Source organism: Bos indicus x Bos taurus, chromosome 4 (genome assembly GCF_003369695.1).
Source record: "Bos indicus x Bos taurus breed Angus x Brahman F1 hybrid chromosome 4, Bos_hybrid_MaternalHap_v2.0, whole genome shotgun sequence".
Lineage (NCBI taxonomy): Eukaryota > Metazoa > Chordata > Mammalia > Artiodactyla > Bovidae > Bos > Bos indicus x Bos taurus.
This window is the reverse complement of record NC_040079.1, coordinates 20,909,263-20,937,218: the sequence shown is the minus strand read 5'-3', so window position 1 is coordinate 20,937,218 and position 27,956 is coordinate 20,909,263. Positions and strand designations below refer to the sequence as shown.

Below are 27,956 nucleotides of genomic sequence, written 5' to 3'. Positions count from 1 at the left end.
GTGAGAAGGCCACCTAGAGGTCCCAGAGTTCGTGAGCAGAGCCTTCTGCCTCATGGCAGTGAGGAAGGCTGACTGAGGTGGGCCAGAGGTCTTCATTTTCAAGAAAGAAATATGTCTGTGACAGGTAAGGAACCCTCTCAGCAACGTCCCACCCCAGGACTGCATTTTTTCTGGGTGCAGACCTGCTCCTCAATGGCCACATCCAGGGAGCCAGACATGTGTGGTAGTGGTGGAGAGGGGATGACTAGACAAAGGGCTGGGCAGGTCGGTTTCTGGACCTCTGTGTGCCCTCTTAGTGCAAAGATAAAGCTCTCCAAGACAGAGGTGTGCTGCTGCTGCTGCTAAGTTGCTTCAGTCGTGTCCAACTCTATGTGACCCCATAGACGGCAGCCACCACGCTCCCCCGTCCCTGGGATTCTCCAGGCAAGAACACTGGAGTGGGTTGCCATTTCCTTCTCCAATGCATGAAAGTGAAAAATGAAAGTGAAAAATGAAAGTGAAGTCGCTCAGTTGTGTCTGACTCTTCACGACCCCATGGACTGTAGCCTACCAGGCTCCTCCGTCCATGGGATTTTCCAGGCAAGAGTACTGTACAGGCTCTTGAATGCCCTCAGTCGCACAGGGGTCTCAACAACTCTGAGACTGGTGTTGGGAGGCGAGGAGTAGGGGCAGGGAGGAAAAACAAAGGAGGGGGCAGGGGAGAAAAGCAGTTCCTCAGGGATCCTCCATGACCCTAGGTCACAGGGTCCTGGACAGCCAGAAGGGACAGAGCCTCAGGCTAGGGAGAATTTTGTTTTAAAACGAATATTTAATATTTATCTTGAAAAGGAGGAGGAGAATTTGCTCTTCCTGGGTGCCTTCCATGTGACAGTTTCTTTCTACATAACACACGGTTTAATTTAGTGTTCCACCAAACTCTGAAGCTGAATTTCAAGAGCATCCACAGAGGGGCCAGGTACCCTGTCTGTCTGTGTTAGGTAGATCTCATGGTCCTCACGTTCACTGTGAGGTAAATCCCCAGTCAGAATCCAAATCCAAGTGCCTCTAGTTCCCCTGAAGGAGGCCTTTCGACCTCAGGTTCACCCCTCCCCGTGGTGAAGCAGCTTGTTCCAAGAGCAGCAAGGGGCGCCTGGCTGCTGGGACCTTCTAGCCTCAAACTGAAGGAGTGGGAGCAGACCATCCCCGAAACATTCAGGGGAGCAGGAATTCAAGTAGAAAGACACCTAGACACACGAATCTCTATTTGGGGGAAAAATGAATTTTATTTATTTATTTTTTTGCCTAAGCTGGAAGAATACCTGTTTCCTCTCGTCTCAGAAAATAAGCACCGTTTCTCTTTTCTTCTTGCTATTTTGATCCCACCTTCAAAGGCCGCTTATGTGCAACCTCTCTCACAGCCCACCCCTTTTTCTTCTTCCCTAGTTTAAAACATCAATCCCCCGGTCTCCACCCCCCCCCCCCCCGCCACACACACACACAACCCCCGCTTTGTATCTGTCTATTTCCTTACATCTGCCTGCTCTCATCTTTCCCCCGAGACAGGGAACCTGTGCTCTGGACCCTGTACTGACAACGTCCTCTCTAAGCCTCAGGGAAACCCTGTTCAGGCTGGTGTCAGAGCCCCGTTTGAGAGATGAGGATACTGGGGCTGTAGGTCAGGCCAGCGGACCCAGTCGAAGGACATCCGTTTAGTCCTCGGTGGGTACATACAGCCCGTGTGGTGACACAGGGATCCGCTCCCTGCCCCACTTCGACCTCTCTTGGAAAAGAGTCGGCGGCGAGGTGAAAAGGTCAACCCACCCCGCCCCCCTCCCCGCCGCCTTGTGTCACCTTCGGACAATATGTTACACTGTTTCTTCCACTGCCTGCACCTCATTGGTCCACCACCGCGCATCCTCATTGGCTGTGGGCCCAGGGACACACTGCGATTGGTCCGCGCGCCTGTGCTGAAGTCGGGCCCAGTGGGAAGACACTGTGTTTGGCATGTGAGGCTGGTGACCCGCTGCCACCACTGGCATGGCTTCCCGCGGCCCGTGTGCCCAGGTGTTCATCTCCCTGCGAGGGTGAGAGTGGACTAAACGCCACGCATTCACCTCCAGAATAGTGCACTGGCCTTGTGGGTGGTTTATGTAATACATGCTACTGATTGAAACTTGTGGGTCCAAACAGGTGGCCATTTAGGTCTGGGTCCAAACTTTTGTACATTTGTATATGTCATCCTGACACCCAACAGATTTCTGAGAATGATTCTGAGGGTTTTTTTTTTTTTTTTTTTTTAACACGATCTTATAAGCATAGGGTACCAAAGGAAGCTACTGGTGGGTTGCAAAACATCCAGTGTCTTGTATGCATTTGCTTAGGGTTTGCTAATGAGACTGTGTGTGTGTGTGTGTGTGTGTGAGAAATCTCTTCAGTCCTGTCCGACTTTGCGATCCTATGGACTGTAGCCTGACAGGCTGCCCGCCGCCGTGTGTGTGTGTGTGTGTGTGAGAAATCTCTTCAGTCCTGTCCGACTTTGCGATCCTATGGACTGTAGCCTGACAGGCTGCCCGCCGCCGTGTGTGTGTGTGTGTGTGTGAGAAATCTCTTCAGTCCTGTCCGACTTTGCGATCCTATGGACTGTAGCCTGACAGGCTGCCCGCCGCCGTGTGTGTGTGTGTGTGTGTGTGTGTGTGTGTGTGTGTGAGAAATCTCTTCAGTCCTGTCCGACTTTGCGATCCTATGGACTGTAGCCTGACAGGCTGCCCGCCGCCGTGTGTGTGTGTGTGTGTGTGTGTGTGAGAAATCTCTTCAGTCCTGTCCGACTTTGCGATCCTATGGACTGTAGCCTGACAGGCTGCCCGCCGCCGTGTGTGTGTGTGTGTGTGTGAGAAATCACTTCAGTCCTGTCCGACTTTGCGATCCTATGGACTGTAGCCTGACAGGCTGCCCGCCGCCAGGGCATCTTCCCCACTCAGGGATCAAACCGATATCTCCTGCATTGACAGGGGGGTTCTTTACTGCTAGTGCCACCTGGGAAGCTCTAATGCAACTGGCTCACACTTAAATGTTTTAGGGATTGATAATTTAAAATGATTGAAAGTTACTTCGAAACTTGGAAAGGGTGAAGTCATAGTTTTTTTTTTAAGTTTAGCCTAGGGAGTTTTTTTTTTTTTTTTTTTAAGTTTAACTCTAGGTGGGTATTAAGTGGTGTTTCAGTAGGAAAGTCTTTGATAGTGAATGTATGCTTTATATAGGAGAGGTGATAATGATAAAAAAAAATTGTGGCATGAGAATACAAACCTCCACAAAATGTCTTTTTAGAAGAATGCATCAATGAAGCTGTCCTCTAACTTTGTGAGACTGAAGGTTATGGGTAGCAGGCTGATCTAATGAACAGGACTGAAGGCACAGTAAAAAGTTTTTTAAAAGGAAAAGATTTCAGAGTTATGGTCATTCTGAAATGCCTGATACTATTTTTGGCCCTAGTTTCCTGCAGAATGGATGGGCTGTGCACAAAGTACCTGGTAAACATTTGTTTGAGGAGCCACAGTCCTCAGAATTCCTTCACATCAGCTGCCCATGCTGCCGTGTGCTCTAACTCCACTTCTGCTGGAGAATGAGCAGCTTGTGTTGCTTGCCCTTGCTCCAAATGATCACAGACTTGTGACAGTGACCTTAAAGGTGAACAGCTTAAAACTATAATCTAGTTAAAGACTTTTTCACCTTCTTTATCCAGATAAAGAAATTAAGATTTCAGGTTTCCTGGCTCATAGAATAGTCACATTGCTGGTTAACATAAAGTTAGAGCTCTAGTCTTGTGCCAATCCATAATCCATCTGCTTTTCCCACACTGGTTCGTCTCATTGGCCGGGTACCATCTCTAGGAGCAACCTTCCATCATCCTACCCACTGTGGATTCATATGACTAGCTTCCTTTCACCTACTGTCCCTGTAATGAGTTCCCCAATTCTCATGTGTATCAGATGCCCAGACATTCACACTCACCCTCCAAACATGCCCTGTTTCCTGAGTCAGAATAAGGTATCCAGGTTCTTGCCCCTGTATAATCCTTCCCTACCTGTCTGACATGGAGCTGGCCAGCATCACCTTCAAAGATTGTTTTTGAAGTTTCTCAACTATGTGCTTCTCACTGTGAATCTTGTCAAGAACTGAATTCATGAGACTGCAAATGCTTAGGATCCAGAGAGAACTTTGGGGTCAGTGTCCAACGCACTATTACTCCCTGCCCCCAAGGTTTTCTCTTAATGCTGTCCTTGTTGTTGTTCAGTCGCTAAGTTGTGTCCAACTCCTTGTGACCCCATAGACTACAGCACTCCAGGCTTCCCAGTCCTTCACTATCTCCCAGAGTTTGCTCAAATTCATGTGCATTGAGTCAGAATGCTATCTAACCCTCTCATCCTCTGCCACCCGCTATCCTGTCTTATATCTATTCTGATGCACTCTCGGAGAGACACTTAAGATGCTGAATACATGGATCCTGACAAAGGATCTTACTGATTTGCTGACAAAACAAGATTCAAATGAGAAGCCAGTGTGACCTGGGTCTGAAAAGATTCTCAGAGAAATTGGGGCTTAAATTGAGAACTGAAGGACAAGCTGACTCTAGACAGGTATAAACCAGGGGTGGGAGGTCGCGGCGTGGGGGGGGTGGTGGGGGAGGGGGATGGCATTCTAAGTAGGAGGAAAGAAAAGGGAGACAGGCAGTGGAGGCAGCCTCTGGAGGCAGCAACTCGTGGGAGCGTCTGCCCCCTATAGGAGAGGCGGAGGACTGCACCCTCATCCGGTGCGGCAAACTTCTCCACAGCCGGGCAGATCTTTCCAGAGGAATGTGTTTGGGTAAGAAACCTGAGAGGAAAGTCAAACTATCAGCATTGGCACAGGAGAGCTCTAGACTCCCCACAAGCCCAGAGGCCTTTGGCATTCATATTCCTAGACTTATTTAGAGAATTTGAGATCCTGGGAGGACCTTGGTGTTTTTACCTCAGCCTAAATGTCAACCTAAATGCCCTGGTATCCAGGCACATGCATTTCTTTTTAATTTAAACAGGTAAAGAAGACTCATATTCTTAAGTTCAAAAGGTTCTTGTTTTTCCCTGTACTGTGTGCTGTCCTTAGTCCCTCAGTCGTGTCTGACTCTGCGTCGCTATGGACTCTAGCCCACCAGGCTCCTCTGTTCATGGGATTCTCCAGGCAAGAATATTGGCGTGGGTTGCCATTTCCTCCTCTGGGGGATCTTCCTGACACAGGGTTCAAATCCAGGTCTCCCACATCGCAGGCAGATTCTTCACCACTACTACCACCTGGGAAACACTTGTTTTTCTCTGGGCTTCCTGTTCACTTCACTGTTTCACTTTGCTTCCTATTAAAGATTTGTCCGTGTCTGGAAATTGGAGACTATAAAAGGTGGCCTCTAATGTAAACTAGCCCTCAGGCTGGATGGGCCTCTGATTCTGTGGCTGTCCTCCCAGCCCAAAGAGGGGTGCCTTCTCAGGGTAGGAAAGACTTCACAGGGCTGGGAGACACCTGCCCCACCTCACAGACTGTAAAGAATGACACCTCAGGGTGTGGCCTGCCCTCCTTGGCCTCCTTGGCACCGTGGTCAATTAACAAGTATCTAGTGAGAACCTGCAAGGTCCTGGAGACTTCCTGCTGTAAAGCAGCAGTGCTCTTTGTCAGTCAGGTATGAGCACCTTGGGTTTTCGGGAGTCGAGCTTCGATAACAGGTTTTGTATCACCTATGGTTGATTGTGTATCTGTTGTCGATTATACTCATTGGTTTGGGAACTTTTACTTGGGAATTGTTCCCCTTTTGGCTTCAATCTACCTTCCTTTCTCTTTAATATTTTACCTTTACTATTTAGGGCCAAGCCAAGCCTAGCACCTTGCAGCTTCTCATGGAGACTGCAAGAAAAGGCGGCAACGCCGGCAGAAGAATGATGCCCCGGGTCCTCCAGGAGCTGGAGCAGCGGGTGGCCCGCAGACGCCTGTCCCAGGCCCGCCACCGAGCCACCCTGTCAGGGCTCTTCGGCAACCTCAGGAAGGCTGTTTACTCCCACTCTGATCTCACAGCCTCAAAGGTACGGGGACCGAGGGTAGGGAGGAAAAGCTCCCACACCTGGGAAGACTGTGGAGCCAGGATGGGGACTGGCCTGGAGCTCCACCCTTGAGGCCTGCAGCTCGGGTGGGTCAGCAGCCCGCAGTGGACACCTCACGGGGCTCTGTCTGCTCTGGGCCCTTCCTACCCGCTGCGGACAAGCCTGGCCTCAGGAGGGAAATGACCCACTGAGAGGCCAGGTGAGCCGGCCATACCAATGCCCGTCCCTCTTGTGGGCCGTGGTGAGCCTTCAGCCACTGCCCAGACCCTGCATTCCCACTGCAATACACACAACTCCCTCTACCCCAAAGCACACCCCCCACTACAGGCGGATGTGAGTCCCTCAGGTTTCATGCACTCACCAGGTCTTTCCCTAGGTGGCAGGACTCTCCCGGTAAGCATTTGTCTTTTCCTGATCTTAATTCTGTCTTTCTCCTTCCTGGGCTACTGTACTGCTGATTGGTGTCTCTGGCGGAGCACAGAAGGTTCTCGTGGGTTAGGGTGGTGATGGAAGGATGGAGTTGGTATCACCAGAGGGAGCAATCAGGAGGTCTCCAACGTGGGGGAGGTTGCGCTAGCCTCAAGGCCCCTCACCCTCTTTAACGGAGGGAACTGGAATTCAGACAGGACCTGCCAGCTGCCAGGGAGAGGCCAGGTTTGGGGATCCAGGCCAGGCCCTCTTTCCACCGTCCATCTCTCTGGACCAGCCCATTGCCCTGCAACTGTGGGTTTCCGTCTGGGCTGGTGCTGTTTCCAGAGCAGGTGAACAGAAGAGCACTGCCCCCCACCACCGGTGGGCACAGGGCCAGAGCCTCTGTGGAAAACAGAGGAAGGTGCCCCAAGTGCCCTTGTGCCCGGATCCAAGGGGGGCAGGAAGAATCTCAACAGAGCTCCCACCTGCTCCTCTAGAAGGGTGTAGGGGGTGAGGGGTGGGGGAGGGCTGCTCCTCTGCCCGACATCCAGCTGTGGATGCCTCACAGCACTCTGTCTGCTGCTGCATGTGGCTAAAGCCTGAGAGCCGTGCCTTACCTACTCACTGCGCACTAGCCTGACCTCAGAGGCCCATATCTGGGCCTCTCAGCAAAGAGCCTGTCCAGAACAACTCTGCTCCGTGTCCCCTGGGTGACATGCGTCCAGGGGTGCACAACAACCCCAAGGCCCCTGGCCAGTGACGAAGTGTGCAGACAGGCAGCATGACTGAAGGAAAAAACAGGTACTGGGGGCTGGCAGTAAGGAGTGCAAGTAAATCTAGAGGAAAACCCTCTGCACCCCTGAAAATTTATACCTCACGATGTGGTGGTGGAGAGCCTGCCTGTTAAGTGGCGTCAGTCCACGTGAGGTAGGTTCCTGGCTAGGCTTCAGTTAACACACCAGTTAAACAGGGACACCAGTCACGGCTTCCTGAGGCCTGCCGTGGAGTTTAACAAGAAAGAGCATGAAAAGCATAGCACGGTCCTAGGTGGTTTAGAATGCTAGTATCGTTTCCCCGTGCATCACCTCATTTATTCCTCCCAGCTCTGTTCATGTCACCCTCACTCTGCAGAGGAACAAACTGAGGCTCCAGAAAGTTAGACTATTTGCCTGGGATGGCACAGCCAGGGGGCAGCCTGGAAATCAAATATCTTCTGTCCTGTCCTTCCTTTGCGCTCCTCCTGGAGGCAGAACACTGAATTTTGCGTTTGTAGTGTCCATGCAGAAAGGATTTGCCTTCCTAGAGTGAGATGCACACATGTGTGGCAGCAAGGTCGTACTAGTTTTCTGTGGCTGCCAAAACAAAATACCATACACGAGGTGGCTTAGAACAACAGAAATGTCTCAAGGTCTAGCCTCTAGAGGTTGAAAATCCAGGTGCCGGGCTCGCTCTGACTGCCCTAGGGGAGAACACTTCCTGCCTCTTCTGGCTTCTGCCATTTGCTGGCAATCCTTGGCGTTCCCTGGCTTACAGAGGCGTCACTCCAGTCACTGTGTGTATCTGTCTCTGTGTCTGAATTTCCCCTTTTTATAAGGACACTGGTCATACTGTGTTAGAGCCCACCCTCATGACCACACGTTGACTTGATTACCTCGAGAAAGGCCCTGCTTCCAAATAAGGTCACGCTCACAGACTTGGGGTTAGAACGTCAACACATCTTTTTTTAGGGGGACATAATTCAACTCAGACAAAGGTCCTAAGAAAATCAGCCTGCCAAAAATGTTGTAGAAACAGAGTTGCAGTGAACGGCACCTGGCCTATGTGGCTCTGTTCTGGCCCAGGTGACGCAGTCAGACTGCAAGGAGGGCATGGGGTGGCCGTGCTGCGCGGACACAGGTGACCGTCCTAGACCAGAGGGATGGAAAGTCCTCGCCTCCCAAGCCTGGGGTTTGGGCAGCCTGTTGGCCCCAGGTATCCTGAGAGTGGACAGAGTCCTTGCTGACCCAACAGTATAATTCTGAGCCCGGGACAGGGGCCAGCAGATGGTGTAGGACGGCAGGGGCCCTGCTCTAAAGGAGCAGTCCGAGATCCCCATGATCTGCTGGGTCTCCTGTCGCCGTCCCATGGGTCTGCAGAGTGGGGTACCTTTAGTTGCCCTCCAGTCTCCTTTTCACGCACCAGTGGGGCTCAGTTGGGCCTCCAGGAGGGTGGGTCCCTCCACCTCCCCTGCAGGGTGCTCCCACAGTCCTCTGCGGTGCTTACCGAATTTTCCTGTTAAGAGGAGCTGTTGTGTGTTCTGTGTGATGAGTGGTTGTCTCCACGCTCACCTTCCCTATTAGAATGTCAGCGGCCTTAAAGCAGGGCAGTTTTGTTTACTCTGTGACCCCGGGCTGGGCATGCAGGTCTTTGCCCTTGTGCGTGCCTGAGGAAGGTCTGGGACTCCTCACAGGCACTGGGCGGTCTGCATAATACACAATATTCAGCGTTTCTCATTGTTGCATAATCTTGCAGTTACCATTTTGACTTGAATAATGTTATATCCAGTGGTGAAGAAAGGGAAGGAGGGAGCAAGGAAATGCTTGTGCTTCTATTTTTGCAGGACAGTAAATTCATAGTTCAAGTTGACAGAGCACTTGATACTTTAGGTCAACTAGAATGTATGCATTTGGCAAACAAAAATACATTTTTGTATTTTTACTAACTAGTACATTTACTGGGAGAAGGCAATGGCACCCCACTCCAGTACTCTTGCCTGGACAATCCCATGGCCAGAGGAGCCTGGTAGGCTGCAGTCCATGGGGTCGCTAGAGTCGGACACGACTGAGCGACTTCACTTTCACTTTTCACTTTCATGCATTGGAGAAGGAAATGGCAACCCACTCCAGTGTTCTTGCCTGGAGAATTCCAGGGACAGGGGAGCCTGGTGGGCTGCCGTCTATGGGGTCGCACAGAATCGGACACGACTGAAGTGACTTAGCAGCAGCAGCAGCAGTACATTTACTAGTACTAAACTAGTACATTTACTGTTAACCCGCCTGTAGCACACTGTGCGAAGTGATCAGAAGTTAATGGGGGGAGGAGGGGGCTCTGTGCTGCCTCTGCAGACATTGTCCATCCCAACTTCACAGCGCGTCTATAGTCCTTTGCAGCCCTAACTGTCTGCTGAACACAGCTTAATGGTTTCCAAATGCTTTGGTATTTCTGTGAGAATCATTCCCAGAATACAAAGTAAATGATGTGCCTTCTGTGGCTCGGAACTAACTCCTACCCTTTCTGTCGACGATGTCAAAGACTGAGACTTCGCACCCGAGGTGGGGTAGCTCTAGGCCAGGAAAGGGGCTTCCGTGTCCACAAAACCAACTCTGTGGGGGGGAGGCTGGCTTCTCCGCACTGTCTGTCTCTGTCCTCAGTGGCAAGTTTTGAATAAGGCGAAGAATCATATTCAGGAACTGGAACAAACTTTGGATAATCTGCTGAAGCTGAAAGGTAAGCAATCCATACCTGCCACCCCTCTGCCTCCCAAGGTAGGGCTTGTTGGTTTTTTCTGTTGAAAACAGAGAGATTGGGGTAAGCCAAGTGAACATGTATTTACTGAGAGCCTACTGTGTGCCAGGCACTGTGCTTGGGCCAGGGGTACGATGAGATCCATGCCCCTGTCCTCAGCGAGCTTAGGGTCTGGCAGGACGGACAAATGTCAGCAGGCTGTGTGAGCAAGAGGAGTTCTTCCCAGGTGCTTGACCTCCTCTTGAGAGGCCAGAGAAGTGGACCGGGGCTGTCCAACTCGAAAGCAAAGGGCAGAAGCTGTCTCCCTTCTTTGGCCCTCAGGCTGGACATTGGGGTTTCATGAGTCAGTGGAAGCTGAATTCTCAAAGGGGTGCTCTCCATGCCTTGACTGAGAAGGGCCAGATCAAGAAGCTCTTCCCCTGTCCCTGTCCCCTCCCATCTAAAAAGAGAGGTGAAACTGGGCTCTTGACCCCTAACACTGAACCTAGGTGGGCTCAGTGACCACCCATGGTCCATACAGTCCAGAAAGGCAGGAGAGACTGGACCAAGTCCCAACTTTATCACGTGTGACCCTTGCCTTCAACTCCTTGATAGGATATTTCAACCTGGAGGATGGGAATGCAAACAGCTTAGAGGAGGCCAAGAAAAAATATGCCAGCATGTACTCCAGAAACCCCAGGTAAGACCCCCAAGCACCAGGAAACTGAGGACGTGCCGCTCTTCTACCACAGCAGAAAGTTCTGCTGTGGCTCGGCAGCCCACCCTCCCCTCCAGAATGCAGAACAGAGTGAGAGGCACTGCTTAATCTATTTAGAACAGCTTTGTGCTGGAGAGTTCTCTTCTCTGTTTTATCCTAATCACATGTATTGGATTTTTCCTGAATATAAAAATAATGCTACTTATTAACAGAAAATGTCAAAAAGAACAGAAGTACCCGAAAAAGAACATGAAAGTATTTATCTCACCACCCAAAGAAAATCAATGTTAATCATAAAGAATATCCTCATTTTTTTTATTTGCACATTATTTTCTAGAGAAATGAGATCACAGTATTCATATAGTACTATAGCTTAAAAGAAAAACTTACCTAATGGTTTTACTAAAGGATACATAAGAAGATAAGGGAAATCTAAATCTCTGCCTACTTTCTAGCTTCACAGGAACCTAAGAAAAGCTAAAAAGGATGTCAGAGAAGAAAGGAAAAAGTAGTAGATGCGGGTGCTGCAAGGGGAAGGGGTGCTGAAAGGGGAACCTCGTTTGTAACAGCACACTCAGACAAGAGAGGCTGCCTGAGCAACGTCTCTCCCACACTTCTGTGATCTCACGTGGGACATTTAATGCTCACACCTTTTGACATGCACTGTGTAGCCTCCGTCTCTGCTGTGCTCTCAAAGGGTGGCCCAGGCCCCGCACCACCTTACCCTGCGCAGCTGCTCCAAGCGCGGCCTGGACTCTGGGCACAGTGGCCGGGCCCTCGTCACCTCTGGTGGCGCCAGGGCGTTCCCAGCATGGTGTGCGCTCAGACCGGCCTCCGAGGAGGCGCCGGAGTATGTGTGCAAACAATTTTACTCACTCTGAAAAGGGGACTGCACACGGCTTGTGATCAGAATCTCCCGACAACCCGCGGAGGCCAAGTGATGATGTCCCCCTCGTTTGGGGCGGGGTTACTGATTTCTTATATTGTCTTCTCTGTGTTTTTCTGTATTTCCAGTTTTTTTAAACAGCGAGTGTGTACTATATATATATATATATCCTAAAGGAAATAATCAGGAGAGAAATGATTTAATTAAATTCACATTGTAGACACTGTGGGAATACAGAAAAGTATTAAGAAGGATGTAATCACCTATAATCATAATCCATAGTTTCGTCATGTGGAGGGGAAAAGGCAAGTGGTGTGTGTGTGTGTGCGCGAGCATGCGCATGTGTGTGTTGAGTATACATGGCAGGGTATTTGTGGCCATGTTTTACAAATCAGACTGGCCCCACCTAGAAATCAGCCTGGGAGTTGATCTCAGTGAGGCAGATGTTAGCTATTGACTCCACACCCCATTTATTACGTAAGCCATGCTCTCCCTCCTGATTTAACATATGAACACTATGACATACTAAAATCTTATTAATACTCGTATCACCCGCATGTGGATGGCTAAATTTCTTTCAGAATCATATTAATTAGGGAAGATTTTTCGCTAGAATTATTATAAAACTGCAATAATTAAAACTGTGCTACCAGTAGAGGACTAGATTAATTGCATTTTATAATTATTATATTTTTAATTAATTAATTAAATTATGAATATGCTTAAGTGCCTTTGTTCAGGGTCATTTGTATTTCCCTTCCTGGAAGCTTTTTTTTTTTAACCTATTTTTTGCCCATTTTCCTGTTCGGTTGCTGGTCTTTTTCTTGTTTAGTGGTAGAAGCACTTTACGTATCATGAGAAATCAGCTCTCCTTCTAGTATATAGATTACAAACAATCATACCTTGGTTGGTTGTTTTACTATTCCAGCATTTCTGTTTTTTGTTTTGTCCATGCAAAAATGAAGTCTAATCTGTCTATCTACAATGGCACCTGATGTCAGGTAAATAGCAGAAAGACTTCTTCCACTCTGAAATTAAACAAAAAGAGAGAGAGCGAGAGACTGAGACCCCTCCTGTTTCCTTCTGGTGCACTTGCTTTTTAACTCAATCTGATACCTTGGGGATTATTCCTATCAGTATGAAGAGATTCTGGGTATAAGTCCTGGTTTTCCAAATTGTGTCATATTGTTTCATTCTCTTAAAACTGTCTTCTGAAGAGCAGAATTAAAAACTTCAAAGTCCAATTTATTCATTGCTTTCTTTTCTAGGTGGAGCTTTTAGTTTAAACCCAAATATTTAACCATGATTTTGGGTGCTACTGTAAATGCTAATTTTTAAAATTTCAATTTCCAGTTATTCATTGCTAGTATACAGAAATACTATTGGGTTTTGTATATCGACTTTGTATTCTGAAACCTTGCTTCCTTCTTAGTTCTGGCCACACATTTTTAGTTTCTTGGGGATTTTCTGCATAGATAATCACATTGTCGGCAAACACAGTTCTATTTCCTCCTATCCAGTCTGTACACCTTTCATTTCTTTAGTTCACCTTATAGGATGGGCTATAATCTCCAGCATAATTTTGAATAGAAGTGGTAAGAGAGGACATCTTTCTCTTGTTCCTGATCTTGGCAGATAAACAATCTTTTACTATTAAGTATGCTGTTAGCTATAGGCTTTTTATAGATGCTCTTTATCAGGTTGAAGAAATTCCCTTCTATTCCTAGTTTGCTGAGAGTTTTTAAAAGCCATGAATGAATGTTGAATTTTGCCAAGTGCTTTTCTGCACATATTGAAATTAATATTTTTCCTTTAGTCTGTTGATATGGTAAGCTACACCGATTGGTTTTCAAAGCTTGAATAAGCCATCTCATATTCCTAGGATAAACCTCACTGGGTCATAATGTATTTATACATATGTAAGGTGATGGCACCCCACTCCAGTACTCTTGCCTGGCAAATCCCATGGACGGAGGAGCCTGGTGGGCTACAGTCCATGGGGTCGCGAAGAGTCGGACACGACTGAGCAACTTCCCTTTCACTTTTCACTTTTCATGAATTGGCGAAGGAAATGGCAGCCCACTCCAGTGTTCTTGCCTGGAGAATCCCAGGGACGGGGGAGCCTGGTGGGCTGCCGTCTATGGGGTCACACAGAGTCAGACACGACTGAAGTGACTTAGCAGCAGCAGCAGCAGCAGGGTAGAGTAGGTAGGGTAAGAGGACCATGTTGCCTGCCTGCTCAGGTCCAACTCTTTGCGACCCCATGGACTGTAGCTCACCAGGCTCCATTGTCCATGGGATTTTCCAGGCAAAAGTATTGGAGCGGGTTGCCATTTCCTACTCCAGGGGGTCTTCCTGACCCAGGGATCAAACCTGTGTGTCTTGTGTCCCCTGCATTGGCAGGCGGATTCTTTACCACTGAGCCAATGGGGAAGCCCACTTATGCACAGATATAATATATATGCTGCTGCTGCGTCACTTTAGTCGTGTCCGACTCTGTGCGACCCCATAGATGGCAGCCCACTAGGGTCCTCTGTCCCTGGGATTCTCCAGGCAAGAATACTGGAGTGGGTTGCCATTTCCTTCTCCAATGCATGAAAGTGAAAAGTGAAAGTGAAGTCGCTCAGTCGTGTCCAACTCTAGCGACCCCATGGACTGCAGCCCACCAGGCTCCTCCGTCCACGGGATTTTCCAGGCAAAAGTGCTGGAGTGGGGTGCCATTGCCATATATAAAATATGCTAAAACTGTGTTAAAATGTTTAGTCTTGATGTTCATGAGGGAAATTAGTCTGTAAATGTCTTGTTTCTATTTCCTCCCCAGTCTGGTGTCAAATAAAGTTCATTGGAAAGGCTCAGACACTTGGTGCTCCATCGAGGCAGCCGGGAAGGATGTTGAGGAGGAAGAAGAAGAGGAGGAGGAGGAGGAAGACCAAGAAGAGGAGGAAGAGGATGAGGAGGTGGAGGAGGAACAGGAGAAAAAAGTGGAGCTCTCACGCTCCTCCGTCACTCTGCTGCCAGACCTGTTGGAATTTGAACGGTGTGAAAGGCCTGGTGCCCATGGGGAAGGGGACAAGTGCTCCAGTGGGAGCAGCCTGCAGGCCCTGAGTCACGGGCCCTCCAGATTTCCACACAGGAAGGGCTTGGGGATGGGGTTGGCAGAGGGGCTAGAGAAAGTCTTGAAACCACATTTGCACAGCACATGCACTGTATTTCCTTAGACTGACTTTATCTGGGGTGACACTGTGGGGGTCTGCTGGGATTTGAGGGCTAAAGTGCCTCCCCACCCCCGCAGCATTACTGGTCTTGGAGCAAGGGAAGCAGTGAATGGCTAACCCAGATTCCACCTGCTATTCACTGCTCCTCCGCAAACTCAAGGCTGAACACATCCTTGTATGTGGGCTTGGAGGAGTTGGCCCAACAGAAAGAGGCTTACTCCACAGCTTCCAAATTTAAGCGAGCTCATATCATGTCTGCATATTCCTGGGCTCTAAATTTGAAGCCATGTTTCCCTGGTGAGAGAGTCAGCCTGCCCTGCCTCTCATCCTCTCTTCTGTCGGGCAGTGAGCTTCACAGAGGGCGCTGGGAGGACTTAGGAAGGGACCCCAAAACACAAAACGAAGTCGCCTGTGGCCCCCAAGCTGGCTCTGCACTGCTAGGGTCAGGGCTGGCAGAGACTAGTGAGGCTGAGTCCCTGGTGAACCACAGCCCGGGGCAAGGCCTGTGCTCTTCACCGCCCCACTCCCCACCACGGGATCCCAAGGAGCCGCCCCGAGTCGGGGGACCTTGGACTGCTGGTTCAAGTCTGGGGGTCACTGCCCTTTTGGTTGCAGATACCTCAACTTTTACAAGAGGACGATGGACTTTCTGATCAGGAACGAGTTCATCTCCTCCAATGAGGTGACACTCCCCATCGTGTCCGCGGCCATCTCCCATCTGTGGCAGACCTTCTCGGAGGAGAGGAAGACCTTCATCTTGCAGGCCTTGGAGCGGACACAGAAGGGCCTCGTGGGGTCCTGTCCAGAGCCGGCCTGCCCCGAGGGCAGCGTGAAGGACAGCGGGGTTGACAGCCAGGGGGCCAGCTGCTCGCTGATCTCCACCCCTGAGGAGGTGAGCCGACCCACGGGTGAGAAAGGGTGGATAGGAATGACTCCATCACCTGTGCCTGGAGACGCCCGGGGAAGTTAGCAGGGTTCCCACAGCTGGAGGTGCTGTCTGGATGCTGGCGTGGTACGTTTCTGATTTTCCCGACATATATGCACAACCACAGAACATTTATTTTTCTCCTGTTACCTTCCTGGTCTTTCCATGGGGATTATAGAAGAGATGGCTTAGAAGGCTGTATCCAGTCGGATTTTTTCAGCTTCAGGTACTCGCTCATTAAACCAAGAGGTGATGTACTCTGCCCACCCGGGAGGGCCAGCACGGCAGGAGGACTTCCGCTACGTCTCCCAGTCAGGTGGTCGTAGATTCGGTTCTTTCCTTTTCCCTGCTCTGCCTCCTCTCAAGGCTGGCATCTCACCTTTCCCGCCCTCCCCATTTCCCGCACAGGGTATAATTGTGGAATGGCGGCCGGTAGCAATCAAGTTATTATTCCTCCTCCTCTGCATCAGTTCAGTTCAGTTCAGTTGCTCAGCTGTGTCCAACTCTTTGCGACCCTATGGACTGCAGCACGCCAGGCTCCCTGTCCATCACCAACTCCCGGAGTTTACTCAAACTCATGCCCATTGGGTCGGTGATGCCATCCGACCATCTCATCCTCTGTCATCCCCTTCTCGTCCTGCCTTCAATCTTTCTCAGCATCAGGATCTTTTCCAAGGAGTCAGTTCTTCGCATTATGGGGCCAAAGTATTGGAGTTTAAGCTTCAGCATCAGTCCTTCCAATGAATATTCACGACTGATTTCCTTTGGGATGGACTGGTTGGATCTCCTTGTAGTCCAAGGGACACTCAGGCGTCTTCTCCAACACCACAGTTCAAAAGCATCAATTCTTCGGTGCTCAGGTTTCTTTATAGTCCAATTCTCACATCCATACATCCTCTACATCAGGCAAGAGAAAAGACTGCCTCTGGCTCTTTCTTAAGCATCAAGGAGGAACATCTCCAGAAATTTCCACCCTCCCTCTCCTGTCCTCTCATTGGTCAGAATTGTATAGATTGTCAGATTACTGAGCCAATGAATAACCGAGATAGAATTCCGTTTGGACCAATCAGGACCAATACCTGAGAGCGGGTCAGTTCCCTCCCACCCCACAGAGCATTAGGGAATAGAGCGGAGGTACCCACGCCTTTACTGTAAATGCTTGGAGTTCAGGCTGTTAACCCCGGCCATGGTGAGCGAAGCGGCGCGCTGGTGGGCGTTAGCGGTCGCTGAGCGCTGAGATCAAAGTGGGCTCCTCAGCTGCTATTCCAGAATTAGGACAGCCGCGGAAGGCTGCTGCTCCCACTTGGGGCCGCATCTCTCCTTCCGTGCTCTAGCGGGGCGGGCAGTTCTTTGCTTCTCTGCTCCTAATCTAGTGCTTTGCAGGACATTCAGCTTGCATGCAGCACGCCCCTGCTTTGCCCTGACTTTTCAGACGTTCCACAGCAGGTGGTTTCTTTGAGGAGATGTCCGGTGTCTCTCTGGGGAGTCTTCGAGTCAGAGAACCTCCGTTTGCCTCTGATGCTGGGGGAACAGCCCTTGTTGTTCAGTCACTCAGTTGTATCCGACTCTTTGTGACCCCCTGGACTGCACACGCCAGGCTTCCGTGTTCTTCGCTATCTCCTGGAGTTTGTTCAAACTCATGTCCCTTAAGTCGGTGACGCCATCCAACCATCTCATCCTTTGTTGTCCCCTTCTTCTGCCTTCTATCCTTCCTTAGTATCAGGGTCTTTTCCAACGAATTGGCTCTTCGCATCATGTGGCCAAAGCATTGGAGCTTCAACTTCATCAGTCCTTCCAATGAATATTCAGGGTTGATTTCCTTTAAAACAGACTGGTTTAATCTCCTAGGTGTCCAAAGGACTCTCAAGAGTCTTCTCCAGCACCACAGTTAGAAAGCATCAGTTCTTCAGCAGTCTTTTTTATTGTCCAGCTGGCACATCCCTATGGGAAAAACCATAGCTTTGACTAGACGGACCTTTCTTGGCAAAGTAATGTCTCTGTTGTCTAGATTTGTTATAGGTTTTCTTCCAAGGAGCAAGTGTCTTTTAATTTCATGGTTGCAGTCACCCTCTGCAGTGATTTTCAGTTCAGTTCAGTCGCTCAGTCGTGTCTGACTCTTTGGGACCCCATGAATCGCAGCACGTCAGGCCTACCTGCCCATCACCAACTCCCAGAGTTCACTCAAACTCACATCCATCAAGTCGGTGATGCCATCCAGCCATCTCATCCTCTGTTGTCCCCTTTTCTTCCTGCCCCCAATCCCTCCCAGCCTCAGAGTCTTTTTCCAATGAGTCAACTCTTTGCATGAGGTGGCCAAAGTACCGGAGCTTTGGAAAGCCCCAAATAAAGTCTCTCACTGTGTACATTGTTTCCCCAGCTATTTGCCATGAAGTGATGAGACCAGACGCCATGATGTTCATTTTTTGAATGTTGAGTTTTAAGCCAGCTTTTTCACTCTCCTCTTTCTCCTTCATCAAGAGGCTCTTTAATTCCTCTTTCCTTTCTTCCATAAGGGTGGTGTCATCTGCATATCTGAAGTTATTGATATTTCTCCTAGAAATCTTGATTCCAGCTTGTGCTTCATCCAACCTGGCATTTCACATGATGTACTCTGCATATAAGTTAAATAAGCAGGGTGACAGTATGCAGCCTTGACGTACTCCTTTCCCAATTTGCAGCCAGTCCATTGTTCCATGTCCAGTTCTGACTGTTGCTTCTTGACCTGCATACAGGTTTCTCAGGAGGCAGATAAGGTGGTCTGGTATTCCCATCTCTAGGAATTTTCCACAGTTTGTTGTGATCTACACAGTCAAAGGCTTTACCTTTGAAGTAGTCAATGAAGCAGATGCTTTTTTGGAATCTTTAGCTTTTTCTATGATCCAGTGCACAGCCCAGGATGGCCCATTCTCTGGGAGGCTTCCTAGACATCAGGACCCAGGCATGGAAAACTACTGTCGCCTCATCCAGTCCTTCCAATTCACAGACGAGCCCAGTGTGTGGGAGGACCTATCCAGGATGCCTAGTTCCTGCTCTAAGGATTGCATCCTTTCTCACAGATTTTTTCTTTCAAATCTCTGCCCTTTGGTCTCTAGTTTATTGTTGACCCTCCAGGCTTCTCAAGTGGAGTTTAGTTAAAAGGCAGGCACTTGGCTATTACTCTAGACCCACTGAATCCGAGTCTTTGAGGGGATGGCTCAGAATCTGTTTTTAACAAGCACCCCAAGTGACTGGTGTGACTGCAAGGGACTCCCGAGGTGGAGTGAGGTTGGGGCAGGGACGTGGGAGGGAGCGGGTTGACTGTGGCATATCCACCCTGGGAGTGGGCTCTCTGCAACCTAACCCCCGAGCCCCTGAACCTCTGTTCCCCTAGAATGAAACTGCTAGATTGTGGATCCTGGGGTCAGTCTGTCCCTCGGGCGGTGTAGATGAGCCCTTTCCTGTGTAAACAGAGGCTCACCTCTGGCTGTTGCCTCTCCCACCTAAGCTCCCACCCTCTTTAGAAAGAGGAGACCATGGTCCCCAGTGCTTCCCCATCTCTCAGCCACTCTCTGGGGTTGGCAGTTTTTTCTGGGTGGTCAAGAACTTAATATTCATCCCCTGTAAAGGTCACCAAGCAGAGACCCTGGGTTTGGGCCTCAGCTTTAACATGCACCCCTTTGGGGACAAAAGGTAGGGAGCCTTTCTATCCCTCGGCAGCCCAGAGCAAACCTCAGAGTGTGGTGGATTTCTGACATGTGAAGTTTTGTGGTTTCTTTCAGATCCTTTTTGAAGATGCCTTCAATGTGGCAAGTTTCCTGGACAAAAGTGAAGCTCCAGGCACATCTAGCCCCAGGTGAGGAGGGGTATGAGACTGTGTGTGGGTGTCCCTGTTGGGGTGTTTGGGAACCTCTCCCGTGCAGCTTCTCAGAGGGGAGCATAATTCAGCGGAAGTTCTTGGAAATCCACTTTTTCCTGTGATTCAGAAAAGGCTGGTCCTAGGATTGTGCCATTGCCCTGGGGAGGATCTTCTCTGGGGCTTCTTCAGCAGAGACCATTCTCCCATTGTGATCCAGGCTGAGATACATCAGCGAGTTGTCAACTCTAGGTGGTTTGCACTGTCTCCTGGGGTGAGGTGGCTGTGGATGGGTTACAGCAGTCAGTCTGGTTTGAGAGGTGGACAGAGAGAGTCTGGGCCAACATGGAAACAAGCCCCACGCCTGAGCCTTGGGGTGAGTGACAGAGTCTCTGAGCTGCACAAGGGGAGAAGCTGTTTTCACAGTGCTGATGGGAAGGATGTAGAAGGAGGGATGACCCCCTGAAGTCAGAAGAGCATCTGGGGAGATTTTAAAACAAGAAGCAGCTTGGTTTTTTTAAACACACACACACACACATAAAAAACAGTTGTGTTTTCTCAGAAAGAGAGAGTTTAGGACTAAAATATCGTTGCTACTTTGAAAAGCTGTGGTCTTACAGCCTAAAGGCACAGCCCCCTCAGATACCTGGTTAAAAAGAGGTGACCAGTGGTTAAGACTCCACACACTCATAGCAGGGGCCCAGGATCAATCCCTGGTCAGGGAACTAGATCCTGCGTGCTGCTAGTAAGACCCACACAGCCAAATAAATAACATATTTTTTTTTAAATGAAGCAAGAACATGTAGCCTTGGGAATGAGGTGACATTCATGTTCTCATGATCCCAAAGAACATCTCCATTCTTTCTGAGGCTTGTGGCTCCAGCCCAGAGCCCTGGCAGCCTGCAGACAGATTAGAAGTCAGCATTTGCAACTCAACTGCCACCCCGTCCCCCACCCCCAGCCCAGCCTGACATGCCCAAAATCTCAAAGCGATTTTCCGTGGTGACTCTTCCCGGCTGTATAAAGTTTGATTTTCCTGAAACCATCTGGAGACAGACATTGCTATCTCTTTGTTGGGATTGGGCTGTGAACACAATTTGGTTGAAAAGTGGCCAAAGTGTACTTGGCAAATAATTTTGTTAACTCCTCATCCTGCTGGTGGAACAGAAAACAACCAATCAGGGAAAAAAAAAAATTCTTTTTTTCTCTTTCCCTAGAAAAGGCAGAGGGGTTGCTGCCAGGGTTCCCAAGCTGACTGTGAGGCCTCATTCCAGCAGGAAGTGAGGTCAAAGCACCACCAGCTGTCCAGGCCTGATTACAGTCCCGTTGGTGGGCTTCTCCCCTTGTCCCAGGAAACAGCAGGAAAAGAATCTTCAGGGAAGCCGTCTGTGCCAGGGCTGGCGTTTCACTTTAGACCTCCTGAATCAGAGGCATGTCAAGGGACTGACCTCGATCGTGCCCTGTGCTTCCTGAGCCTGGGAGGTCACGGGTGGGAGCAGAGCCTGACTTTGGGTGGAGAGGAAATCTTGCTCCTTGTTCCCCAGGCCACAGCTCAGAACACTGAACTAGGACCCATGGGCCAGCCTCCCTGTAGTCTTGCTTCCCCAGCAGCTTACAGACATGATGCTGGAACTGGGGCTGTGCAAATCTTCCACAGAAGGCGCTGAGCAACCTTCTGGAGGGTCCAGCTGCGTGCTTCAAAGTGTCTGGTTCTCATTGTAATCCAGATATTTTCAGAGGGTGCAAGCAGAGGTGGAGATTGAGGGCAGGATGAGAAGCGGGCAACAGAGGATGAGATGGTTGGATGGCATCACCGAATGAATGGACATGCATTTGAACACACTCCGTGAGATGGTGAATGACAGCGAAGCCTGGCGTGCTGCAGTCCATGGCGTCCCAAAGAGTCAGATACGACTTAGTGACTGAACAGCAATAACAAAGCAGAAGTTAAAAGTTAGTTTTACCTCTAACTGCTGCTTCTTCCTCTTTTCTGCCGTTAGTACCTCGCTGGCTGTCTGCAACTCAAAAAAACCCGAGGACAAGTTTCATCTCTACGTGCAGATCGTCGATTTTTTCAAAGACTTTTGCTGTGTTGACACTCAGGTCAAACAGGTAGGATGGAGCAGGGTGCAGTCAGGCCTTGGCTCGCCTCCCCTCAGATGGTGGGCTCTGGAGGGGAGCACTGGTTGCAGCTCCCCCAGTTCACACCACGGGGGGACGCTCTTCCATGGATAGTTGACTTTAGTCTAATGCACCTTGTGGAAGGAGGATGTCAGGGACGAGGCAGAGGGATGCTCTTCAGGGCACATCTGAGCCTAGGAGCCTTGAGGCAGGGACCAGACCTCAGAGGCCTGGCCCTTGGCAGGCATTCCTACATGGGTGATTCCTTGATGCCTTTTGAGAGGCTGAACTAGTTCATCATTTTCTGAGACGCTGGGGTAATATTTGCTGTCAGCTTTTGAAGGATATTAATTTCTCCTTCCAAAAAGCTGACTGTGCAGCCCACCGTGACATGCATTGTGGGGGTCTTGGTTAGAAGGTCCATTCCTGGAAGTTTCCATGGAGGGAGGGGGTTATTCATGAGCTGCCAAGAAGACAGCCCCTTTCAGATTCAGAGCCATGGATTTTCCCACTGATTTAGCAAAAATATAGCTGTTTATTTTAAAAGGTACGTGATAGTGATGAAAATGTCCAAAAGTAATCAGGGCAGCTTTTCAATGTGGCCCTTTTCCTGCTTACCCTTCACTTCCCTCTGCTGAGACCACATGGAGCCAAGGCCGATTCCTGCAGTTGGCTCTCTGCACCCCCCACCAACCCTTGGCCGCCAGCCCTGACCACTGAGTCCCTTTCTCTGGACACAGTGAAGTCAGGTCACTTTACCAAGGCTTTGAGAGCAGATGGATGGGACAGTCTTTGTTTTCCCCACTTCGTTACTTACACAGAGCAGGAGAGAAAGAACTGGCAGGACTGGAGCTCATGTTAAGCAGAGGTGCTCAGACTTGACTCACCTTGGGAGCTCATTGGAATGCAGATTCCTGACGTCCCCGCACTCAAGATTTCCATTCAGTATTGTGAGATGTGGCCCCGGGAATCTGTGTCTTGAACAAGCTGCCCAAGAGTGTCCTCATGTGGGAGGCCTCAGGCCTTGGTACAGGGTGTGTAAAGAGGGCAACTGCATTCTCTTTCCCATTCATCCCAGTGCCTGTATTGGTTTCCTAGGACTCATGTAACAAATTACCACAAACTCAGGGGCTTAAAACAACAAAAATTTATTCTCCCAGAAGGCCCAGTTTCGGTGTTGACCCACCATGCTCCCCCTGAAAGCTCTAGGGGAGAATTTCTCCTGCCTTTTCCCAGCTCCCAGTGCTCCCAGCAGTGCCAGAGATCCTGCACTTATAGGTGCATCGCTGCCTCCGTCTTCTGTGATCTCTGTGTCCCTCTCATCGTGTAAGGACACCTATCGTTTGGATCGAGGGCACACCCCAAATCCAGGATGACTTCAGCTTACAGCCTTAGTTAATCACATCTGCACAGACTCCAGTTTCAAATAGGCTCCCGGTGGGCGTGAACTGGGGGAAATGCTACTCAACACACTTCAGCACCCAGTCCCAGCAGACACCTCTAGCAGCCTAGCGATTTAACAGATCTGCAGCTGAAGAGTCCCTCATCATCGTGTGCAGGGGCTTAGAGATGGTTGGATGGCATCACTGACTCAATGGACATGAGTTTGGGTGAACTCCGGGAGCCGGTGATGGACAGGGAGGCCTGGCGTGCTGTGGTTCATGGGGTCGCAAAGAGTCGGACACGACTGAGCGACTGAACTGAACTGACTGAAGGAAGCAAAACGTTTGGAACGACATTCAGGCACTCTGTGACAGACTCCAGTGTGTGGCTCCTTCCCCTGATGTTTAGCCTCGGGGCATCCTCCACATTCCAGCTCCCCCTTTTCTCAACCTTTGCCATCATTCTCACCCTAAACAAGGGGTCTGGTGATTTTCCTTTGACCAGTTCTTCCCTCTCTTGGATACTCTGGCTCTGATGTGCCCACCCCTATCAGGAGGGCAGGACAGATGAGGACCATTCTCTGGAGCTTCATTCTCAGAATCACCCCCAATCTGGCCCCACATCCATGAGATGGTTGGTTGGATTAGGGGTGCTTCCCAAGGCCCAAGGGAATCAACCCCTAACGAGCAGTGCTAACGAACTACAGGGGTGATTTTCTGCTGGGGTGGGGATATGCAGGAATAACACAAACCCAGGAATGTACTTTTAGGGGAAGGGGTAATGGGGAATCAGGTAGCTGGTGTCATTGTTAAGGGAATGAGAAACACTTGCTAAATTAACATAATGCTGTTTCTTTTCAAAATGGTCCCCAAATAGCTAACCCATGAATGTGGTTTAAAGTTTAAATGTTACCAAAAGATGTACAAAGAAAACGTAGTCTCTGGCCTACAGGTGTTCCTTGTTCCTATTGCATTCCCTCCCCCAAAGGCAATGGTCATGACCAGTTTCTTATTCAGTCATCCAGAAGTATTCTCCAGCTACTTATATAATCTATCAAATACAAATGGTATTCCCAGGTGGCGCTAGGGGTAAAGACTCTGCCTGCAATGCAGGAGACCCAGGTTTGACCCCTGGGTTGGGAAGATCTCCTGGAGAAGGAAGTAGCAACCCACTCCAATATTCTTGCCTGGAAAATCCCAGGGACAGAGAAGTCTAGCAGGCTACAGTCCATGGGATCGCAAAGAGTCAGACACAACTGAGCACACACACATCAGACACAAATGGTAGCCCACCATACACACTGCTCTGGACCGCGCTCTTTGGAAATCATGTGTCCCACAGAGAAGGAGCCCATTCTTTTTATTGGAAGCAGCTGCAGAGTATTCCATGGGTGGGTGCATCGTGGTATAATTCATCATCCTCTGTTGAGGGCATTTGGATAAAGCTTTAAGATTGCCCCGGTCTCGCTCATGGGTTCTTAGAAATCCCCAGGAGAGGAGAGAAGCCAGTTCTACTGTATCCAGGAGAAGCCCTTCTGGAGACGGTAGAGTACGGAGGCGAGTGAAATGGAAATGGACTCCTTGCCCCTCATTGCTCGTAACTTCCTGGCTGGAGCTGGAGGAGAAGATATCGCTAAAGAGATGTGGGGGAGAAGCAGAGGGAGGAGGCATGCCTGAGATGGTGGGGCCATCTCCCCCGCCTGATGCCTGGAGCCCTCAAATAAAACTCGAATCCTCTTCTACCGGTGTTTTGCAGGAACCGGACCTTCCTGTCGACGATGAGATGATAATGTTGAGGTGCACAGAGACGTTTGACGATGAAGATCTGTGATGCGGGAGGGCTGGAAGCAGGAGGGGATGGAGGAGGCTGATGGTCTCCGGCTTTGAGTTCTGGCAGCCCAAGTTGCCCCTGCCTTGGCGTTTTGGAGTGGGCTGCCCCGAAAGCATTTTGATGGTTGTAGTTTCTGGTTGTTATAAAGTATTTAAGAATAGTGTGGTTGTGTGTCAGTCTTTTGGGGTTGTTTTGAATGAGGTGCTGGCCTTCTGCAGGGCACACACCTGCTCCTGCTGTACTCCTCTTCACGGGGTACCAGATGCACCCGAGGACCAGGCCATGAGTCTTTCAAGAACAGGACGGCCAGGATCTGTCCCATGACACTGGGTACTTGCAGCACACCTGCTTCAGGGCATTGTGTTGATGGGTTCTAGGGATCTCTGGTGTCCACCCCACATCCTACAAGCTCTAAAAGCCCAGGAGCAATGCTGACCTCAATCTTGTGCTCCAGGACACCAAGGCAGAATCACCTATATCTGCTTCTTCTGACAATAAAGACTCCTGAATGGAGTCCATGTCAGGTCCCACAGTGCTCGCAATGCTTTTTGCTGAGGCTGCTGGGCAGAATGCATCAGTGCCCTTGGGCCTGTGTACCGGGGGTGACGGTTATTATTACATGTCAGCTTGGCAAGGCCATGGTACCAGGTACTTGGTCAAACATTTTTATAGATATTTCCCTGAAGGTTTTAGGTTGTGTTTTTGTGTTTTTTTTTTTTTTTTAGAAGAGATTACCCTTTAAATCAGCAGACTTTGAGTAAAGCAGATTACCCTCCATAGTGTGGGTGGGCCTCATTGAATAAGTTGAAGGACTGAACAGACCACGCTTGCAACCCCATGGCCCAGAATTCTCCAGGCCAGAATACTGGAGCCTTTCACCTTGGATCATCCCAATCCAGGGATCGAACCCAGATCTCCCAGATCTATATTGCAGGTAGATTCTTTACCAGCTGAGCCACAAAGGAAGTCCAAGATACTGGAGTGGGTAGTCTATCCCTTCTCCAGCAGAGCTTCCCAACCCAGGAATCGAACCAGGGTCTCCTGCATTGCAGGCAGATTCTTTACCAACTGAGCTCTCAGAGAAGCCCTAACCTCCCTCAGGAAGAGGGAATTCTTCCAGTGACTGCCTTCAGATTCCAGCTGCAATTCATTCCAGCCTGCATGGCCTGCCCTGCAGACTTCAGACTTGTCAGCCTCCACAATCACCTGAGCCCAATCGTGAAGTCAATCTCTCCATCTGCCTTCCCCATATGTGTGTGTGTGTACATATATATATATATCTGTAGACATATATGTATAGGCACAGATATGTATGTATGTCCACACCCCGTATTGGCTCTGTCTCTCTAGAGAATCCTGACTAATCCATTGAGGATGCAGAGACAGCAGGTTCACCTGGCTCTTACAGTTTATAAATCATGACAACAGTGGCTCCACTCCACTGAAGGCCTTTCCAAGGCTTTGGCTGTTTCATGTCCCTGTGAGAACCTGAAGTGCAGGTTAAGTCTTAGGGTCCAAACCTGGTGCCATCTGACCCGCACCCCCAGTGCTCACTGCCTCACCATACCATCCTGTGATGCAGTCTGACTCCAAGGACTAGCACTGGGCATATGCAGGGACTGTAGCTTTGCAGGCCCTTCAGTGTCTACAGGGGCTTCCCAGGTGGCACTAGTGGTAAAGAACCTGCCTGCCAAAGCAGGGGAGGTAAGAGAGGTGGGTTCCATCCCAGGGGTCGAAGATCCCCTGGGGGAGGAAATGGCAACCCACCCCAGTATTCTTGCCTGGAGAGTCCCATGGACAGAGGAGCCTGGCGGTCTACAGTCCATAGGGTTGCACAGAGTCGGACACGACTGAAATGACTTAGCACAAGCTCAGCGTTTCCCAGTGGCAGGGGCCTGGAGGGGAGGGGTCTGATTGGGAGGAATCTGGATGGGAGGAACCTGGATGGGAGGGGTCAGCAGGCCTCCTACTTCTTTGCAGAGGAAGAGAAATGTTACTGTCACCTTTCAGCTAACAGCCCCATCTCTGTTCCCTACCCCACCCAAAGCCTCTGCCTCCCAACGCATCAAAATACTGCCTAGAGGCTTTCTGCGAGGACACCGGGCTGCCCTTGTTTGCCCTGATTTGCCCTGGTTTACCCTGGAGACTGGAGGGCTGAGCACGGTGTAAGGATGTAGCTTGAGGCTAGACCTCGCTGACTCGCTGACTGGGGTCACAGCACGCTTGCCCTGGCCTTTATCTAACACTTATCTAACTCTGCCACCACGTGTGAGGTGCAGAGACGCTCAGGTCGACAGGGTACCTCCCATAGTGGGTGGGGTGAGGAGCACACTGGGTGGGGGCAGTGCAGAAGGAGCCTTCTCACATCCGGGTGTCTGTGGCGCTCCTGGGCCCCTCTTCTGAGTCCCCGGGGCAGAGCGAGAGCTGGCGCACTCCCACCTCGCCTTCCCTGGGCCAAAAGGGGAGGTACTGGGCGCAGGAGGATGTGCAGAACCTGGTGCCGATCCCCCAGGGGAGGCCGTAGACCTCCAAGGCCTTTGTAGTCTCCTCAGACTCCTCCTGGATTTGATTCCATGCCAGAAGACCTCTCTCCTCCAGACTTCCTAATAGGAGACAGCGAGTGAGGTCAGGACTGGGCCCCAAGGGAGCTGGCGGACCTGGGCAGGAGGAGCCTCTGGAGAGGCCAGTTCGCAATGCCCTGGTCCTGCCGGCAGCTCGTCCTTCTCCTCCTCCCAGCCCACCCCAAGAATCAGCTCAGTCAACTCCACCCAACTCAACTCAATGGATGTGAGAGTTGGACCATAAAGAAGGCTTGAGCGCCAAAGAACTGACGCTTTAGAGCTATAGTGCTGGAGAAGACTCTTGGGAGTCCCTTGGACAGCAAGGAGATCCAACCAGTCCATCCTAAAGGAAATCAACCCTGAATATTCATTAAAAGGACTGATGCTGAGGCTGAAGATCCAATACTTTGGCCACCTGATGAGAAGAGCTGACTCACTGGAAAAGACCCTGATGCTGGGAAAGATTGAAGGCAGGAGGAGAAGGGGACACAGA

The 27,956-nt window shown here is 50.1% G+C and overlaps 2 protein-coding genes across 5 annotated transcripts in view; one reads left to right on the top strand and one right to left on the bottom strand.

Moving 5' to 3' along the window:
* Positions 1-25,062, top strand: STRA8 (stimulated by retinoic acid 8). Of its 2 annotated transcripts, none has more exons than XM_027538925.1 (9): positions 1-124; positions 5,865-6,080; positions 9,920-9,995; positions 10,608-10,692; positions 14,418-14,633; positions 15,427-15,703; positions 19,495-19,568; positions 21,569-21,680; positions 24,828-25,062. In XM_027538925.1, exons 2-9 carry the CDS (start codon positions 5,898-5,900, stop codon positions 24,900-24,902), a joined length of 1,098 nt encoding a protein of 365 aa, XP_027394726.1. In that variant the 5' UTR covers positions 1-124; positions 5,865-5,897; the 3' UTR covers positions 24,903-25,062. The 2 variants fall into 2 exon arrangements, with proteins under 2 accessions (XP_027394726.1, XP_027394725.1); XM_027538924.1 differs by lacking the exon at positions 1-124 and adding an exon at positions 1,983-2,063.
* Positions 24,413-27,956, bottom strand: part of LOC113891174 (solute carrier family 23 member 1-like) — an 85,473-nt gene continuing 81,929 nt past the window's right edge. For all 3 annotated transcript variants that reach the window (XM_027538918.1, XM_027538917.1, XM_027538919.1), the window contains one exon: positions 24,413-27,505. In XM_027538918.1, the coding sequence (XP_027394719.1) occupies positions 27,264-27,505 (242 nt within the window). In that variant the 3' untranslated portion in view covers positions 24,413-27,263. The remainder of the gene's footprint in view (positions 27,506-27,956) is intronic.

What these genes read in the sequence shown, in the direction of transcription:
- STRA8 (XM_027538925.1), top strand. Translation starts at nt 5,898, where the DNA reads ATGGAGACTGCAAGAAAAGGCGGCAACGCCGGCAGAAGAATGATGCCC. An exon ending in ATGTACTCCAGAAACCCCAG is followed by an intron (nt 10,693 to 14,417) that starts GTAAGACCCCCA and finishes TTTCCTCCCCAG; the next exon opens with TCTGGTGTCAAATAAAGTTC. An exon ending in TGATCTCCACCCCTGAGGAG is followed by an intron (nt 15,704 to 19,494) that starts GTGAGCCGACCC and finishes GGTTTCTTTCAG; the next exon opens with ATCCTTTTTGAAGATGCCTT.